The sequence below is a fragment of the Thunnus thynnus genome, chromosome 14 (genome assembly GCF_963924715.1).
Source record: "Thunnus thynnus chromosome 14, fThuThy2.1, whole genome shotgun sequence".
NCBI lineage: Eukaryota > Metazoa > Chordata > Actinopteri > Scombriformes > Scombridae > Thunnus > Thunnus thynnus.
Genome location: NC_089530.1, coordinates 11,222,453 through 11,242,233, shown reverse-complemented (window position 1 = coordinate 11,242,233; position 19,781 = coordinate 11,222,453). Strand labels below are relative to the sequence as shown.

General features: G+C 39.5%; 1 protein-coding gene across 1 annotated transcript; it reads right to left on the bottom strand.

The window, feature by feature from the left end:
* Positions 1 to 744: 744 nt before the first annotated feature.
* mertka (c-mer proto-oncogene tyrosine kinase a) lies at positions 745 to 19,701 on the bottom strand. The gene is made up of 19 exons (XM_067609807.1): positions 19,467 to 19,701; positions 17,859 to 18,174; positions 17,681 to 17,781; positions 17,422 to 17,592; positions 11,374 to 11,460; positions 11,133 to 11,248; positions 10,863 to 11,052; positions 9,967 to 10,112; positions 6,772 to 6,907; positions 5,080 to 5,230; positions 4,368 to 4,456; positions 4,166 to 4,261; positions 3,967 to 4,047; positions 3,780 to 3,872; positions 3,543 to 3,661; positions 3,335 to 3,444; positions 2,959 to 3,118; positions 2,198 to 2,334; positions 745 to 1,575 (listed from the first exon to the last, which is right to left on the bottom strand). Exons 1-19 carry the CDS (start codon positions 19,549 to 19,551, stop codon positions 1,122 to 1,124), a joined length of 2,838 nt encoding a protein of 945 aa, XP_067465908.1. The 5' UTR covers positions 19,552 to 19,701; the 3' UTR covers positions 745 to 1,121.
* Positions 19,702 to 19,781: the final 80 nt, after the last annotated feature.

Sequence of the window (19,781 nt, the reverse complement as noted above, 5' to 3'; positions counted from 1 at the left end):
TTTTTGTAAGACGTCAAAAGCCAAAAAGGTTGGAAACCACTGGTTTCAACAATGTGTTGTACTTTAAAAGCTTGTTATATTATCCATTGTGTCAAATCTTCATCTGAAAAGTAACTGAAGCTGTTAAATAAATGTTGTGGAAAGTACAATATTTCTCTCTCAATTGTAGCGGAGTGGAAGTATGAAGTAGCATAAAATGGAAATACTCAAGTAAAGTAGAGGTACCTCAAAATTGTACTTAAGTACAGTACTTGAGTAAATGAACTCAGTTATTTTCCACCACTGCTAATTTCAGACTTATAAGGTCTATATAAACATTTTAATGCAGTTGTTTTGATATGATATATTTCCAAAAGTGATTTCCATGACAGTGGTACCAATTTGAAATAAGTGAATCCTGACAAAATGTAGTCTTAAAGCCAGGAGGCTCAGGAGGTAGAACGGGTTGTCGTTCACTAATCGGAAAATCGGTGGTTCGATCCCCGGCTCCTCCAGTCTGCATGTCGAAGTGTCCTTGGGCAAGATACTCCAATTGCTCCCAATAGCTGCACCAGTGGTGTGTGCGTGTGTGTCTGTGTGTCTGTGAAAGTGCATTTAGATTAGATCGTGATAAGCAGGTTGGCACCTTGCATGGCAGCCTCTGCCATCAGTGTATGAATGTGTGTGTGAATGTTGACATGTATTGTAAAGCACTTTGAGTAATGTATTGTATGTATTGCAAAGACTAGAAAGGCGCTATATAAATGCATTTCCCATCCATTTATAAATTATTTATCTTTACAGTATACAAGATCACTTTATAAATGTTCTGTACATTTCTATATTTACATAGCAACACAACATTCAACACAGTAAACAATTTCACAGTTCAGTGTATCTTAAGCTTATAGGAACATGTCCGTGAACATGTTTGATGTTGACACACATAGACAACATTACTAACACTGGCATGTAGGCTGGCCATGTAAAGCGTGAACTGCTTATATAACAAAGATAGCACTACAGATAGTCCACATTAGGAAACGTCAAGGTGCTCCCAGTGCAACGAGGCATAATGTTTAGTACTGATGAACCACTGCATGACATTTTTATTACAGTTTTGATGTGTTGGGTACCAATCTTTACAGCAGGAGAGAAGTGTCGCTCGAGTTGTGATCCATCCCTGTCACATCAGTAACCACGTCTCCATTTGTGTGACTTAAAGCGTTGCTCGACAAAAGAGGAATGTCCACTGCCGCAGATCTCAGGGAAGGATCAGAGGAGATCACCACCACATAACGATCATCGTCCTCATCCTCCTCATCCTCCAGGCTCCCGTGAATGTCCGCAGTAACTATTGAATTTTCTGCTGCCTGGCGGCTGCAGGAAGGGGAGGAGCTGAACATAGGAGGTTCTGCGGACAGTGCTTCTCCATTGGGGTCCTCCTCAGGGAAGCTGGTGTTAATGTAGATTATATCATCTTTGCTGCAGGACTCTGGAAGCTTTTCTGTGAGTTTTTCCAACATTTCACGCAGTTGGGGAAAGAAGGGTCGGTCCAGAGGATCAGACCTCCAGCAGCTGTACATGATCTCATACCTATAGTCACAGGGAAATAACAAATCTAATTAATCTTCATACCTTTTAAAGAGCCTACACCTTGTTTAGGTAAGATATATTTTTAGTTTTATTAATTTTCTACTTGCACTACAGATGGCAGTGGTGAGCAAAGCAATTCTGTTTTATTCAGATGAATTTGACAAAATAACGACAACTGAAAAAATAAGTACTCTACTCATGTGCAAAGCGACTTCTAGGTGCTTAAATTTAGTGTGTAGTTTTAAAGTGTACTTTGCTCCCATACAGAGAGACATTAGAGGGACAATACATATCCAGGCAATGTATGGTAACATTTTCTTAAGATGAATAAGAGCTATACAAACTAGTCTAACAAACAAGTGTTATAACAGACATAAGATGTGAGAAGATATGAATATTCCATCTGATTGTTGGAAGCTGATCAATGCGTCTGACAACATTTTAAGCACAAAAAAATCCAGTTTTTAAAATGTATGTGAAAAGCTTGCATAATACATTCAATATCACCATTCCCACACTTTATTCTTCAGAATAACCTCTATTTCTGCAAGATTTAGACAAACTCAACCAGACAGAGAAACTAAAATCATCAACCATCTGTGCAGAACAGAAAAATACTCACAGTTCATCCAAACAGTTTGTTGGCTGCTTCAGTCTGTGTCCTTCAAGAAGGTAGTCATAAATCTCATGGTTTTGGACGCCGGGGTACGGCGTCATTCCTCGTGTAGCAATCTCCCACATAGTAACACCAAATGCCCACTGGATGACACAGAATATTAACTTCAGATGACATTTCATTATGTAGATAATACACAGTGCATGGAAAATTAATTTTTCTCTCTGCTATTTACATTTCTGGATTAACAATTACTCTCAAAATATGCTGACTTTCTTAAGTGACCAAAAAATGATTACATAAGCATTATCTACTTTTTATTTTCAGTCAACTCGAAAGTTCAAATGTTTGTGAAATGTGAATGCATTCAGCCTCTTTGGTGTTTTCTTTATTTCCAGGTTTAATATTTATGTTACAGCATGGGGGATGAACATAATTTTTCCAATCAATTACTGTATATAAATTCTGACTTTACACAAAAGGTAGGTTTTGTTTTTCAATGGACTCTTCAGGTAATTGGATTTTATTCTACAACGTAAGCAAGTATTTTCATTAACTACTTTTAAATTTCTAAAAAATGGTAAAAGAAAGGAAAAACTCGTGACATTTCCCCCTCTTAGGTCAATGATGTTTATTAAAAACAAAACTATCACCACAACCCTAAAAAGGGGAAGTGTGAAAATGTGTGTATGACTCGTGCACATTTTTGAAAAGTACATGTAAAGACTGACAGTGCTGAAGAGGCAGGAACAAATGGAGATGCTTACCACATCACTCTTTACAGTAAAAACTCTGTCTGCTAGACTCTCTACTGCGATCCATTTTACTGGCATTTTGGCTATTCTGCCCTGCCTGTAATAATCTCCGCTGTAGATCTTCTTAGATAGCCCAAAGTCTGCTACACACACTGTCATGTCATCTCGCAGCCTAAGAGAGAAAGAAGGAACAGACAAACCACATGAGTGACAATGCAATAAATCTATACACAGTCACAAACAAGTCAGGCTCCTTGTCGGAAAGAAACTTAAAAATTGTTGCATTTGAAAAGTCATTGTGCCTGCCAATACAGTTACAAAATACAGTAGATCCAAGTGCGCCATCTACCAACTGAACTCTCTACACAAATCAGAGGAAACAACCTACATGCAATTACGAGCAGCCAGGTCACGATGCAGAAAGTTACGACCGCTGAGATACTCCATACCTAAAGCAATGTCAACCATGAACTTCAGCAGTATCTGAGTGGGAAGGAACTGTGTGAAAACACAAACAAACAAGAAGACGTGACAAGTGAATATTCTGGTAAAATTGCAGATGACAACAGTATTTCAGTGTTTGTGTGATTTCTCACCACTGGACTCTCTCCCAGTCGAGACCGCAGAAGGAAGCTGTGCAGATCTCCATATTTCATGAAAGGAAGGATAACCATGGGCTTGGGAAAATGTTCTGATCCCCCTTCCAGGCACACACCTTAAGGCAATCCATCAATACACATGCACACACACACACACAGAAACTGTAAGGACGTGCAAATGAATGAGGTAGTGAGATTCTACAATGCATGAGAGAGGTATTATATTAGTCCTACCGAGCAGTTTGATCACATTTGGATGATTGAAATCTTTCATGCAGGCCGCCTCATTCAGGAACTCTTCTATTTCCCTTTGAGAAAAGCTGTCCACTGTTAAAAGAATGATAGGAATGTTAAATATTTGCCATTTCTACTTGTTTTATCATTTAAAAAGTATTAAATTATTTAATAATGAAAGACTTGCATTTCATTGTCTTCACAGCAACTTTTTCTGATGTCCCATCTGGTTGTCTTAAATGTCCCTCCACCACAGAGCCAAATTCACCTGGTAGGAAATAAAGCTGAATCATTTATTCTTCATAGTATGTTTAGTATGTATCTCTACTAATAAAGACACGCTCATGTGAATAAAAAAGTTTCCTAAAATGAAACTGTTCACTCACCCTCTCCAAGAATCTTTCCTATGGAGAGCAAATTCCTCATGACCATCACATCCTGGAGTTTAGCCTGGAGTTCATCACTGATACCAAGGTTCCCAACTGCAGACACAAGTCATTCATTTTACTGTTTATTTTTAAAAATGTGCTGTTAACAGGATATGGTTGACATTGTTTTTTTAAATCATAATGATATTTTCGAACATACGTGTGATTCCTATAGCTGATCGATTGTAGGTTCTCTGGGGTTTGTACTGCACAATTGGCTGCAGCTTTTCTTCACCTCCGAACCACCACCTGCAGGGGGAGACAGGGAGAAAGAAAAAACAGGCAATGTTGATCAGTGAGCTAATCCTCCAACTAACGTCATTACCGTCTAGTTATAATATACACACACAGGCTGAAGTTCAGCTGAAAAGGTGGTCGTCGTGAGTTATTTCTTTCCTGACTTTGGGATCAGATTCTGTTTTCCTTTATGAGCAGCAGTCTATGACACATTCCTATCTGTATCCTGAGTGGCAAGACTGAGTCAGACACTTCATAATAATAAATTCCAGAGTATTCACAGCTGGCTGTTGTGCACCTCTCCAGCTGCACAGCTATTACTCTCATCAGGTGCAGGCAGCGGTGATTAAGAGGAAGCAAAGGCAGTTTATTTACAGAGTCAGGAAGCATATAGTTTTTCATGTTACTACAACTCACTACTGACAGAGAGATTACTCAACAGTCCCTGAGGCCAATGCAGTGTGAACTACTGGACACCATCAAATCTTCTGTGTTGTTAAATCAAAGCAAACATGGCAAACAAATGGGTCACAAACCCAGTACTTAGTAGCTATTTAAAAGATAAGACAATCAAATTTAGAACAAGCTTGGCAATTACATCAACTACGTGTTTGTACAGAAGAGATTAAGCATACCCGAACCAAGAGTCAGAAGTCCTGTTGTGTACACAGATAGCCCCCCAGAGGATAAGCAGCAGAAGACAGAAGCCACACACCACACCCAGTACAATATAGACAGAGTCTGGGACCCTGGTGTCAGGGCTGGACGAAGGGGACGGGACCAATTCTGAGACAGAAGGAACAAATGATGAGCATGATTTAAGTTTAGGGAAAAATAGTCAGGCAGTGGGATATCAAAAATCTAATATTCACGATTACTTATCTGAATTATATTACCATGGAAAAAGGGATATTTCAGCACTGTAGCAATGCTCTGTCATTTCATGTCAATATATTTTGTTTTCCAAAATTAAGAATAAAGCAACTTTTCCATCGCTAAGTTTCCACAGCTCAGTGATCCAAATGTGTAACATGTTGGCAGCAACAATGTGTCAGCAAACTTTTTTATTCTCTGTCCTGACTGTTTATTATTAATCCATTAAATGAAATTGGACAAAGAGTTTCTGATATCACTGATGAGCAGTGTGTTTAAAGGGGCACTCCGACAAATTTAGTATGACACATGCCGAATATGTGCCCAAATGAACATTGAAACAGTTTTTTCTTGCTGTAATCATTCCTCCTGTTCATACATGCCATTAAGAAATCCCTTCCTGATGCGCTTATAGTTAAAGTGATGGGGGACAAAATCCACAAGCCTTTGTCTGTGCAAAAAAGTATTTAAAAGTTTGAAGCTAATATGAAGCTTCTGCCATCCATTTTAGTCAAATCAAGTTGATATCTTTCAAAGTTAGTCTTTTTAGTGCCAAATTTCCTCTTTTTATTACAATACTTCCACTGCAGTTCAACAGGAAAACACTGTCAAAGGAAATGTAAAGAGGGAATTTTGAACTAAAAAGACTGTAAATGTGGCAGATATCCACTTGATATGACTAACTCAAACTGCTGAAGCCTCATATAATCTTCACATACATTTTAAATACGTTTTTGCACAAAACGAGGACTCTGGATTTAGTTCCCCATCACTTACATTGTTAGTCCATTTGGAGGGGATTGGTCAGTATGAACATGAGGAATGATTACAGTGAGCAAAACCTGTTTCAATGTTCATTTGGGCACCTGACTGTTGTTTTTAGACACATTTGAAATATTGTGAACCTATCATTTAAAAGTGGTCAGAGCCTGTGCAGCTGAGGCAGAGAGATCTTTTTTTTCTCATTATGCAACTCCTTCATGCCTGGTAAACACCTCATCTTACAAATTCCATGTCCCCAGTTTGTATCCCAGGCTTTCTATCACACATTTGTAGTCACCAAGCTGAGATAACACTGATCACATCACTATAACATCATCACAGTTATTTTTTTGTTTGAAATTCTCCTACATACAGAAGACATTATACAGCAGTCCACAAACTGAGAAGTACTGCACAGTGAACTATACAAGTGGAGTGACCCTTACATGAGTTTTCCACATTAAACAGACAGTTAGTTTATCCAAACTGTCTTTTTGTATATGTCCATGCTTATCCTGCCTTGTCAAGTTGTGGCAATTTTATCTAAAAAATACTGCATAAACACTCAAAAGGTTATTTACTTATAAAGCAGTAATGATAATATAGTAAAGTCTAATCCCCAAAACAAACTTGGGTCAGTTAATGAAGTTAACAATTTCCAGATGATGAGATAAATCAATAAAGCAGCTTACTGTCCTCTGGTACAAACAGCCAGACTGGTGGGCTGACCATGCCGCTCCCTGCCTGTGTACATGCGGCTACCTCCACGCTGTAGGTGGTGTTGAATTCCTGCACAGCTACAAAGGCCATGGTGGTGGAACTGTGGAACTGAACAACACACAACAATAGACATGTAAATCATAGTCAATCATCTTTTAAAGTTAATTATTACACTTGTAGAGGTAAAGTCAGACTTGTTAGAAGAACATAGGTCATGTTTAATGTTACAATAACGTAAGTCGTTAAACTTAAAGTGAGGCAGATCTTTAAGTCCATGAAAAGAGGTCATACTTTGGGGACATTGTGGTGGAACAGCATGCTGGAGAACATCTTGTACATTTGTGCAACATCTCAAATCCAGCTCATCAACTTTGCTGCACGTCAACTATGTTCCCTTTTTTCTCCTTTCCACTTATGCACAATAGCAAACAAGAAATGCATATAAAAAAGTCCCTTCCAGCTGTTCTCATACAGTCATTTACAGTATGAAACCTTTTTGGAAAATACAAGGAACTGTATACTGGGGAGTATCATATATATAATGAAACTCCCTACAAAAAAAAAGGGAAGACAAAGTTTCTGGATAAGTACATGTGCCGCAATGGGAGGGGGACATGTGACAGACAGAGTCATGTATTTCACAACACAACACGGTAGCATCTTGGGTTCCTCTGCTTGGCCAATGTGCTGACAGTCTGACTGCAAATTCTGAACCCATGATTAATGCTCTATCATGTCTGTGGCACTAAACGGAGAGTATCATGTGGCAACAACACTAAGTCCGCAGCAAATTTTGGGGAAAAAGAAAATAAGAAGGCACCATAACTTCTACCATGAAACACACAAATATATGAGCAAGTAATAGTTATGATGTATAAGGCTGTTTTATAGGAGCTGGTGAGTCTGAGGATTAAACAAGTTGCCTTTACACACATTTCCAGTAAATGCTTTTATTGCAAAGCCTTTGTCTGTAATGACCTCACCAACTGACTGGACAACACATAAGGATATTTGGGCCTACGTTACACATCCCGTTGTATTCATATTCCATTCACTCTGTGATGACTCAAGGCCACATGCCAAACGAAGAAAAACACCGATTGCCAGTTTTCACACCATCAGCTTCCTTTAACTTCAACACAGACAGGAATGGGAAACACACTATTGTACTAGATAGCACTAATGCAGTATAACTACGCACAAACCCCATCATGGAGTAATGAACCGGATATTTGAAAAAAACAGGAGTTTGTTGTTAATTTAAACTTATTTCATAGAGAGAGGGTGTATCTAAAAATGCTACTATTCTTGTAAGTGACTTTCCCTGCCTTGCTGACTCTTGGGACAAAGAGGAAAAATTGTTGTACACAGATAATAGGGAAGCTGACCTCTGGTTCAGTAGGCAGGATAAAGGGAGTGTCACATATTCCCAGTATCTCCGAATCATTCTTTTCATATTTGTCATACATTAGTCATTGTTATGATATGAACGATAAAAAATGTGAACAACAAAGAGCTATTTTTCATATTACTTGACATATTCTCCCCTATATATATACAGATGGGTGACAAATTAAAGGAAAAACCAGTAAGGTATTAGTAAGGTTTTGGGCCACCATGTGCCTCCAGAACAGCTTCAATCCGCCTTGGCATTGATTCTACAAGTCTCTGAACTCTACTGGAGGGATGAACACCATTCTTCCAAAAGGTATTCTCTCATTTGGTGTTTTGATGATGGTGGAGAGATGTTCAGCTGGGTTGAGATCTGATGACTGCGAAGGCCATAGCATATGATTCACATCATTTTAATATAAATATAAAAATGCTTAAATCATAGGATAAAGGTGATCACTCAAAACAACTTTGTATTGATTTGCTGTGACCCTTCCCTCTAAGGGGTCAAATGGACCCAAAGCATGCCAGCAAAATGCCCCCCTCAGCATAACAGAGCCACCAGATCCCCTCACTGTAGGGGTCAAACATTCAGACTTGTACCGGTTTTCCCTTTAATTTGTCACCCATCTGTATGGATGCAAGCACATGGATGTATATCATGGGTGGACTAAGGCTTGGATTGCTGCTGATTGCTTCTCTTTCTTTCTTAGTGTGTATGTTTTTTATTGTGTATGTTAAATTTTGTGGACACTGCTTACCAATTTCCCTCTGGGATAATAATAATTTAAAGTTATTCTGATCTAATCTAATTAGATGCAGTGCCAGTTGTAGTTTGACTACATATAATTCGTTGACTTAATATGACTCATATTTCAGTTTTTGACAAGTGTTGTGTGTATCTCCAGTATGTGTGTATGTGAGTATATATAACTAAGGATATGTGTGTTTGTATATATATGTATATGTATGTATTTGCATATGTGTATCCTTAAAAAATATTTTAAAATATGAAAGTGGTTACCTACATAACTGCAATATAACATAATCATTTTGCATGTGTGTCTCAAGTAGTTTTTTTTTCATATATATATATATGTAGTTAAACCTATAGACCTATTATGCTTTTCCTTATTTTCTGTTATATATATATAATGTTAAAATGTCGGATATTCATAGTAAACGTGGCCAAAGTGTCAAATAATGAGGTAAATGTATGTAGAAGTAATCCCATTGAGCAAAAAGCACCAGCTTCAGACTGCTCTAAACACTTGGCTTCCATTGTTTTTTCTACTTTCAGCAAGGGCCAACGTTGGCTTGTGATGAATTTCTTTATATAGTTAATCCGCTTCTCGAAAAGTGCGTGAGTTCATTGTTTGGTTTGCATCGGTAGTTACTTAACACGACTCTGATACAGCCGCCCCTTGGCAAGCATCCAAAAAGCTGGCCAATCAGAACAGAATGGGCTCATCGGGAGGAGAGCCTTAAAGAGACAGGAGCTAAGACTGCCCGTTGCGAGACAGAAGCTGAACTGAGGGGCTGCATAAAGGGTCAGTATACGATAAAGTTTTTTAAACTGTGAATCATGCAGAGCTGCTCTAGTGGAGTCCTAGAATACAAATATAGAGCTGGAAATGAGCATAATAGGTCTCCTTTAAAGTTATTGTGACTGCTATATAAATGTAAGAACTCAATATAATATTATTCACAAAAGAAATGGCAACACTAAAAGCAAAAGGCTAAATCTATAAATACTGTGGTGCTGATGAGCTTACCTTGTTCACTTGTGCCCCATGTCTGACAATAATATCATAACCCTGCAAGATGCCGTTTATCTTATCATCTGGTGGAGGTTTCCATCTGATCATCAGCCAAGATTCATTCTGCTGTACAGTCACATTTCGGGGATAAACTGATGGCACTGTGAATGTGACAAGAAATGGAAAAAAGAGGGATTAACACATCACGTAATAACGAGATCAAAAGACCTCATATAGAATTCCTGTAAAACAAAAATGAAAGAAGAAAATGAGACTGCCCCCCTGTTCAAATCTTTGATTACACTTTGGTATGTGGTCATTTCCTGGCACCGCATATCAAATCTTTCAACCAAAATATCCCCCACAGTAGCTTTAGGAAGGAAATTGAACGCAGCTCCACCCAGTAAGAACTTTGTGTTTTCTCAGTGAGACCACTCCTATTTCCTATGTTACCCTTCAGGAAAACAACAGATTTAGTGAATACAATATTTCTTCTGAGGGGGACTTTCTGTGAGCAGAGCAGGTAGTTATGTAACTCCTGTAAATTCTAGTTATTACATGCTGCTGCTGCAAGAAGGCTTACATTAAGCACGTTTTGGATGGGAAAGCAGTAGGTTAATTACATAGTGCCACATTCTTGAAACCTAAACAGGAATCATCTATGATGATGAAGGAGACAGGAGCATAACACAGAGGTCCTGGAAAGAAAATATACAAGGTGGTTTTTAAAGCAAATACAGTCTCAAAGCTATAAAAATTCAGAATTCAAAATGCTGGGATGGAATTAATTAGATTTTGGATCATTTTGCCCCCTTTTCCCCAGATCTGCTGCTGACTATCGCCAACCACCGACAAAATTCATCCCCTAATTTGTTCCATGGTCCCTGAAGTGCACACACACACACACACACCTCCTTCTGTAGTGTTGCTGTGGATCCACATGGTGACAGGAGAGGCGCCCACTTCATTACTGCAGGAAACACTCATGTTGTACCACGTCATGGCCTGCAGCCCAGAGACTTCACACTGGAATGGTGGCACTGTGACATTAATGAACCTGGTGGTTGTCACCAGTCCTTTTCTACGACTCACCTCTTTCACCTTAGATGGAACAGAGAACATGTAAGGATTGATCTGAGGGCATTAAACAGCAATGCTGTTTGTGTAGATGTGGATCTTACCCTGATGTGGCACTTGGTGAGTGGAGAGAAGCCATCATGTCCTGGGATCCAGCTCAGCATCAACTTACTGGATTGTCTCTCCATCACAGTAACATTAGACACAGGACTGGGAGGCACTGCAAAACACCATTAAGACCCTCTTTAGCTACCCCCACATGGAGGCATATGGTCAGTTCGCAGAGCATGAAACTCTGTTGGAATGTCGATGGAATGTAACAGTCCCAAAAGGGCCCACTTTTACCTTTGATGTTGATATTTGCCTCTCTGGAGGTGGTGACACCCTTCGTGTTGTTAGCTTCACAGCTGAACCGAGTGTACTTGTCCACACCTGCAGTGGACACATTGGTTAGACGCACATTCAGATAAAGTTATCAGCAAGGTCATGAGAGCGCTGTTATTTTGAAAAATAAATCTCAACTCAAGTTTCACTTTCCCTCAATAGTGGGAAAAAAACACTTCACTAAAAGCCAGCAAGTCACATTCTTGATAAGTTTAACTTTTGGTACAAACTAACTGCTTTCTCTGTGTCAAAGGTGAGTCTGGGGTAAAAGTGCCATGTCAGCCTCACTGGAGAAGTGAAAGTGGGGCGAGACTGAAAAATGATACAAAAAAAACACATTTAGGATGACTCACACTCCCATTATTTCTCCAAAGTTCACACAGCAGTGCCTCATGCAGTAAGCTCAGATTGAGCCTCTCCAGTGTTATGTACTGCGGTAACAATCCTTTTGCTGGGTCTCTTTTCCTGGTCATACAATTCCTGTCTTTCAACAGCCACAGATCTGCACAGTTAGAATAGGACTTGGGACAGCTGCTAAATAATGTCCCTTTTGTGCTCTGTTTTCCAGTGTCTCTATCTCGGAAACATTTCTACAAAGCTAATCACAAAGCAGCCTGAGAGAGATGACTCGAACCAGCTCGGGATGTTTTGTTTACGTTCTGCAGAATATTTCTACCTCATTAGTTTGCCTTCCTCTGCTTATGAGCACCACGGTAAAGAGTGTTTCACTTGTCACACAAACTCTAAGTCCAGTATGTTTGCACAAAGACAGAGCCTCACTTAAGATAGGTTGCACTGGATCATTTACTGTATAAACAATAAGTCACTTTTCAACATCTAAATAAACTTTGGATCACATGGATCAAAATTGCACTTTGAAGTTTTGAGAGAAACGTGCAAATACATCAGCATATTTTCTAACTAAGCTGTGCAAATGTAAATGTACCACACGCCTCACTTCAATCTGGATGACATACAGATAGTTGAGGCATAGTGGGAGCTGAGCAGTTTTGACTGTAGGCACAGTAGCAACTGAACATTCTTATAAAATTTCACCAAAGAGCGAAGGGGCAACAGGGGCAAAGCCAGGTTAGTACATGTCGCAACTACTGTGGCAGCTTTTCCTTTGAGTGATACTCACAAACTCTATTTCAACCCTGTACGGTTGAAGGGTGGCTGTATAAAGTTCACTGTATGCTGACTGTGGGCTAAGGTCATGTTAAAATCATTCCAACCACAATGGATTTGCAGTGATGACAAGTTTTCATAGCAGAAAAAGTGTTACAAAATCCACTAATCCAAAACGATTAGTGTATTCCAAACACATAACTGTGCTAAAATAACTCCCTCCAAGCTTTGACAGGTATAGGCAACATGATAATAGATGTTTGCATGAATTTGGCAGTATTTTGGTAAAACAATGGTTATGTCCAAAATACTGAGTAAATATAAGACAACAGAGATGTGGTTTCCTGAATTGATACTCCACCAAACATCTAGTTTAAAGGACAGGTTAACAGTTTTTCCAAGTTGGTCTTAAAACAATAATTACATGCCCATATGTAAACTGAAATAGTTTTTTTGGTTGCTTTGGAGTGATTGTAACCATTTCTCCTGTCAATTCTGGCTGTGAAGCAATTTCAGTGCAAGAGATGAATCCACAATCTTTGTTCTGTGTAAAATGCATTCAAAAGTCCCTCAAATGCTAATATGAGGCTTCAGCAGTCTGAGTTAGCCAAGTCAAAGGAGTGTCTTCCAAAGTTGCAGTCTTATTACTAAAATTTCCCTGGACTGTGCACGCTGTATAACTTTCAATGCTTAGTTAAATTACATTATATAGTATACTGTGGGCAGTTTAATACTAAACAAAGCACGTTTTACAATCTGATCATCTGTTTTTTATGTAAAACCTTAATTTGCAAAATATGAACTGAAGTAGATATTAAAGTAGCATGAAATGGAAACATCCAAGTACATAAAGTATGAGTAGAAATTTGAACTCAAGTATCAGAATTTGTTGAATGCATGCATACCCAAACATGTAACTTCAGTACTTAAATTGCTTAATTGGATCCCAGTCCACATCAAAATGCAGCTTGTAGAATTGAAAGCACTTTTTGTTTGTACACACATTTATTGAATTGAACATCAAGAAAAACAGAAATAAAGGAATTAAACAAAATGTCATAACAAAATTAATCACATTAAATGTTCGTGGTAGAGGCAAATGCCTATGTGAAAGTTTCTATATCTTCTTGCCCTTGAACAGTTTAGAGAACCAAGAGAATAACTTGTTATTCTTCTTTGGTTTCTCTTCAGCATCTGTTTGTGTATCTAGCTCTGTGCCTTTTGTATCTGGCTCTGTGCCTTTTGTATCAGGCTCTGTGTCGGCCTCTGCACTGGGAACCTCCTCTCCAGCCTCTGCACGCTCCCTCTGCCGAAGCTCCAACTTGGTGAGCTCTCTTTCTGGTGCCTCTTGCAGTTTTTTGATTAGGAGGTTGATACAGTATGGAATGTTATCTCCAGGCTTTGTGCCTGCAGCAAAGCTCACAGAGGGCTTGAGATGTTTAAAGAGCGCTGTGGCTACGATGCTACAGGCCTCCACAGCAGCCCTCAGGTCCTCCATCAGCCCCTCTCTGGTCAGTCTGGTAAAAGGCAGAGCCTCACCCAGCATAATCCTGAGTGGCCACATCAGTTTCTGAATCAGTTTCTTTTCTTCCTCTGGGTCCTCAAGACATTTGAGGGTTTGCAAGTATACTCTGTTTTTATGGTATTTTTTGTCTCTTCTTGCAAGAGAAAGTGAATATGTTCCACCAACTGGCTTTCAAATTCACTGTTCTTCTGGTGCTGCGCCTTTCTGAAGGTCTTATCCCAACCTTTAAACAGTTCCAGCAGGACACGGCGAATAGTGGACTCCTTCACCAAAGCCCTGTCTGCAATCTGAAAAGGTGTCAGAGCACCAGGGTCACCAGCCATAAGCAGGAGAGGCTGACGTGATATGAGGCTGTGAATGCCAGCTTTCCCTTGAATGCCGTAGACAAGCCTCTGTTTGTTGCTGTGAACCAGCATTTGTAAAGACTCAGTCCCCGTGCAGGTCTGAGTCTCAGCTGTCTCCAGCTTCAAGGATGGATCGCAGTCCATGATCTCAACAAAGTAATCTTCAAACTCCACAGTCCTTTGGAGAAGTTGGTTGACTGATAAGATACTGGTCAATGCGTGCTCCAAGCAGCAGTTGACAACAAAGTGAAAATGTTCGAAAATGTTCATTCCCCTATGGGATGCACATTTTTGTTGTTTGCAATACCACACACACTTGCACCTTGTGTATACAGTATTGTTTGTCTTTTATACAATATGTATATTGTGTATTTTCTGTAAATAATATGTACGTTGTCTTGTATGACAATATGTATATTGTCTGCATTGCTTGAGAGGCACCGATGGCCGGAACCAAATTCCTTGTGTTTATTAACATACTCGGCCAATAAAGATAAACTACAGAGTAGAATATGGGAATATAATTAAGCTCTGATACTGCAAACTCGCCTCCTTTCTCCTTATCATCCAGTTTTTACTGCAGACCTACAGTAATGGCATAAATCCACTTCTGAGTACCATGCTGATAAAGCTGCATTAACATTAAGTTCTGCATGCATTTAAGGGTTAAACACACACATTCTTTTAGAGTCATATATTTTTGGGAAAAGGGAAATGAATAACGGACAAGCATTGACATTTCTGCTTTCACTGTACATGGCAAAGTGAATCAAAAGAAAAAGCAACAACACAGTAGAAAAAAAACAGACGGGTTGGCCACTTAGATGGAAACATCAGAAATGATGGAGGCAATTCGGTAAATGCAGAGAAGTGAGTGGTTGATGTAACCAAATGTAGAATGTGGAAGTGCTGCAGCAGCCTGTAATTATCAGGTTTGAGAGCGCGCCATCTTACTGAGCTGCCTGAGATGTCTGTGTTATTTTTCCAGTTTTATATTCAGGCAGCAAATATAGCCATGAAGTACTCTGTCAGGTTACAACTTGGCCTAAAACTTTTTACTCTTTTTTACTGTGCACCACATTTGGTCCATCAGTTTACTTTCAAAGCTGAAGCTTTCAAACCTGCATCCACTTTACCACCATAAACTTTATATTATGATGTTTCCATGAGACAGAAAGATTGCCATGGCCCAAACGTCACTACTAATTGAAATTGTCCTCGTCTGTAAATTATGATGCCCAGATTTCAAGCAATATGATTGAAAAGTGCATGCTAATGACTCTCCTGAAATAAAATAAAAAATAATTTACCAACAAGATCACTTTGATGATATCATGGAGCCTTTAGAGGAAAAAGGAGCCCTATATTTTAGTAAGAATGAGCTAAGTTAAGTATGCACAAGAGTGAGTTTACACTGTTTTGTTGTGCCTATGTTTGGTCTTGCACAGAGCTCTGGTAGCCTGCAGCCTGCCAGCCTCTGTGTTCAGCCCCTCCCTGCAGGGTAGTGGGCCGTCCTGTGAATGAGGTCTTTGTCCTCGGAGCCAACCCCCGAACACACTCTCTGTGCAGCCCCCCATCCCCTAACTGCCCGGGCCCTTGCACACACTGGACCATAGCACAGCTCTGAACCTTTAACCCCCTCAGCTTCTGGCTGTATCACTACTCACTGCCTGCGGCGAGCTGAAAATGAGGAGTTAGAGTATACAGAGCAGAGAGGTTATGCTTCTAATAACAAATGTTTGTCTGCAAAGAGAGGCCGTTTAAGGCCATAAAGTCCACACTGAATTCACTGGCTTCACTTTCTGAAATTGCTGGTTTTAATAATCTTGCTGTATATTAAAACTAAAAATCACTAGATTTTAGACTGTTGGTCTGACAAAACAAGTAATGTGAATATGTCATATTGAGCTTTGGGAAGATTTGTGGGGCATTTTTTACTATTTTCTAACTTTTTTTTGACTGAACAATTAAATGATTAATCTAGAACATAACTGCAATAGTTGCAGCCTTACTTTAATGTCACTCTGGCCCAACGTTAATGGTATGACACGACAATAAAAATTCATTCATTAATAGTTAATTACAGCAAGTACTGTAATTTCCAAGTTATTTTCCCAGTGTCACATTATTTACTGTGTACAGCTAGCAGAGCGGTGTTACAAAAGCACCGACCATGCGAGAATGACCACCGCTAACCATTCAGTGGTGTTGCAGAAGGCCCCAATGACTGACCTTGCTGATGAATCGCATTGTAATAAGCACGGTGCAGATGCTGAGGCAGCAGAGACGAGGCAGAAATGAAACCACCAACATACTGATGCTAGCTGAGTAAGGACCAACATCACTGACCAACATTTCTCCATTATCAAAGAGCCAAATGTCCTGTATCTCTCTCTGTTGGTGAATGTTTCCACATTGAGTCAAAGAAGGAAGTCAATCAAAGTGAACCCATATTAAATTACTTAATTAGCTGCAGCTCCTGTGTTATTTCAAGTATTCTACTTTTACAACTTTTTTATATAAGCCTACTTCTAGTAAAAAAAAAGTTCCCTTTACTCAAAAATACAAACAACAAATAGAGCTTGATCAAAAAGCACTTTCATCAACTCTACCCCGATGAATCCAACTTTTGAGGAGCACTTTTAAATCAAACAAAGAAAGTATTTTTAAAAGAGGAAATTACTTCTTCACCTTCTCCAACACATTTGACATTAATAAGGGAACATTCTTATCTGAGTGTGATAAACGACAAAGCAGCATCTTCAGCTTCTTTCTGTCTAATTCAAGGTGTCATTCGAACTGATGTTGAGTCATATTCTGATCGTAAATTCAATATTGTGCTAGGAGAACAGTGAGAAATTACACTTCTCTTTAGAGATTTTCACTACCTCAAGAGGAACGGACAACAGGAGGGAAAGAGCATAGCTGTTATACTCTGTGTGTGTGTGTGTGTGTGTGTGTGTGAGAGATTGAAAGAGAGATAAGAAAGTGGACTGTGTGGTCGAGGCTCACCTGACACAGTGTAGCTGCTGGGAGAGCTTGCAAAGTCACTAACATGTAATCCATCACGGAGCCAGCGGATATGAACGGGGTCTGGAGGTCCCACCGCCGTACATGAAAGAGTGAAAGGTGTGTCCCTTGTTACGTTCCTGTCCTCTGGTTGCTGAATAAATGTTGGTAGACCTGTGGACAAATTAAAGTAAATTAAAGTGTGAAGGTCCAACAAAAATGTAGAGGAAACTCCCGATTGCAGCATCATGTCAAAACTCACCTTCCACCTCAATGACGATTGGATCAGACTCCACCATCACGGTGCTGATATTCAGTCTGCAGCAGTACTCCCCAGCATGCACCTTCTGCACCTCCTTGATACTGTAATACAGTCCATAAGGTCAATAATCAAAGCCTGTACATACATCTTTTCACATATCACTCCATGTGTCACATACCTGACAGTGGAGACGTGAGTCGTAACCCCATCTGTGATGGTCTGGAGCTCATTGATCGTCGCCTGCATGTTTCCAGGCAGTTCCTGGCCGTTCTTCATCCATACAATGGTGGGATCCAGCCTGGCATTGGGGATGTTGATAGAGCAGTTGAACTTAACCTCACGGCCCTCCGACAGCAAGATGGAACCAATGGTGGGCTTGAAATGCAGCTGTTTGAGCTCATCCGGGCTCAGGTATACCCTTGAAACGTGGCCTGCTATCACAAGAGGCTCAGAGGTCCTGCTGGGTCGGTGAAAGCGGTTCCTGGAATGCTGGGCTGTTTACAGAGCAGGGTGTCAGATTCTGTTTTACTTGCTGGTCAGCAGCATATGGTTTATACTAAAGAACCGGTACAGTTATACTGTCAGTGAGTTGACATCCAAAGTGACAAAACTAGGCCTCCACACTAATGTTCAAATCCAAAATGTTCTCTAAACCAGTGGTTCCCGACCTTTTTGGCTTGTGGATCCTTAAAATTAAGCAGTGTCTACTTGTGACAAAATGACAAAAATTGTGAGCAGTTCAACTGAAATTTAGCTTATTCTCTTTTATTACTTTTAATAGAAGGATTTTAGAACCATAAACAGCTAAAGCAAAACATTGGAGTTAAATTAAAGTTGTATAACAGAAATATCTTATTCTTTATCATTCCTTTAAACATCTGGGGACCCCTCACATTTTTTGGGACCACTCTGAGGGGTTCTGACCCCCAGGTTGGGAACTACTGTTCTAGACCACAACAAAGTAACATTCAAAGAGTATGTGACAATTTAGGGCTGCAACTATTGATTATCTTTATTATCAGGTTATCTGCCTGTTACTCAATATATCATTTACTCAATCAATGTCACAAAATAGTGAGAAATGGCCATCACAGATACTTAGAGCCCGAGGTAACATCTTCAAATTGCTTCTTTTAATCAACCAACAGTCCAAAATACTTAGATATTCAATTCACAATGATAGTAAATCAGAGAAGAGTATCAAATCCATCCATCTGAGAAACTGGAACCAGTGAAAGGTTTGCCTTTGTGCAGGAGAAATTGTTTAATTATTAATCAATACTAAAATTAAATTGCTGTTGATTTATTTTTTGTTTGATATGGCTGATATTTCAGCACTTGTCAGTTTTGATTTAAAAAGTTTTTGTTTTGTTTTTTTAATTCTAAAAAGGATGAAGAATTTTGGACTTTGGACTTCTTTCAAATGCTTTTCAGCATGACAGGACTTTTTATCAACTGGGTACTTGAAGTATCTCTATTTTACGGTCACCTTTGGCCAAAAAAAAGAGCCACATTTACTTAATAAGAAAACCAAGTTAGTAGCCTACTCTGCCTGATTGTTGAAATGTGTCGAAGACCTTCTGCAAGTCTGTAAAGCAATTTTCCTTTAAGCTTGCCACTGGCGGATATAAATCTGTCTGAATAGGCATTTAAATTTGTTCCAGCTGCATGAAGTCTGTCATACAGACATCTGGCTCCTACGAATCGCTTGGATGGAGATAAAGCAAGACTTAAAGGGACATGAAATTTGTACAGAGCAACAAAACTCAGAATATAAACAACTCACCGCTGACCGGACTCCCAACAAAAATCGTTATAGTCGCAGTAGAGAGAAAAACTCCAAACCAGCCTGGAGTTGACTTCTTTGCCATGACCACTGTGAACTCTCCAAACTGCTGCTTTCCGTCCCGCAACAGTCTGAAAAACGTTTTTATTCTAAGCGGTTTGTGCGGGACAAATAACCAACATCGCCCACTGGAGTCGCTTTAACACAGCTTGAGTAAAGACTTGTTGAGCCAAGATCACATTTAGCTGGGGAAAAAAAAAGTTCACTTTTCCCGACGTCACAGGCGGGATCCCATGGAGGCGGGACTGAGGAACT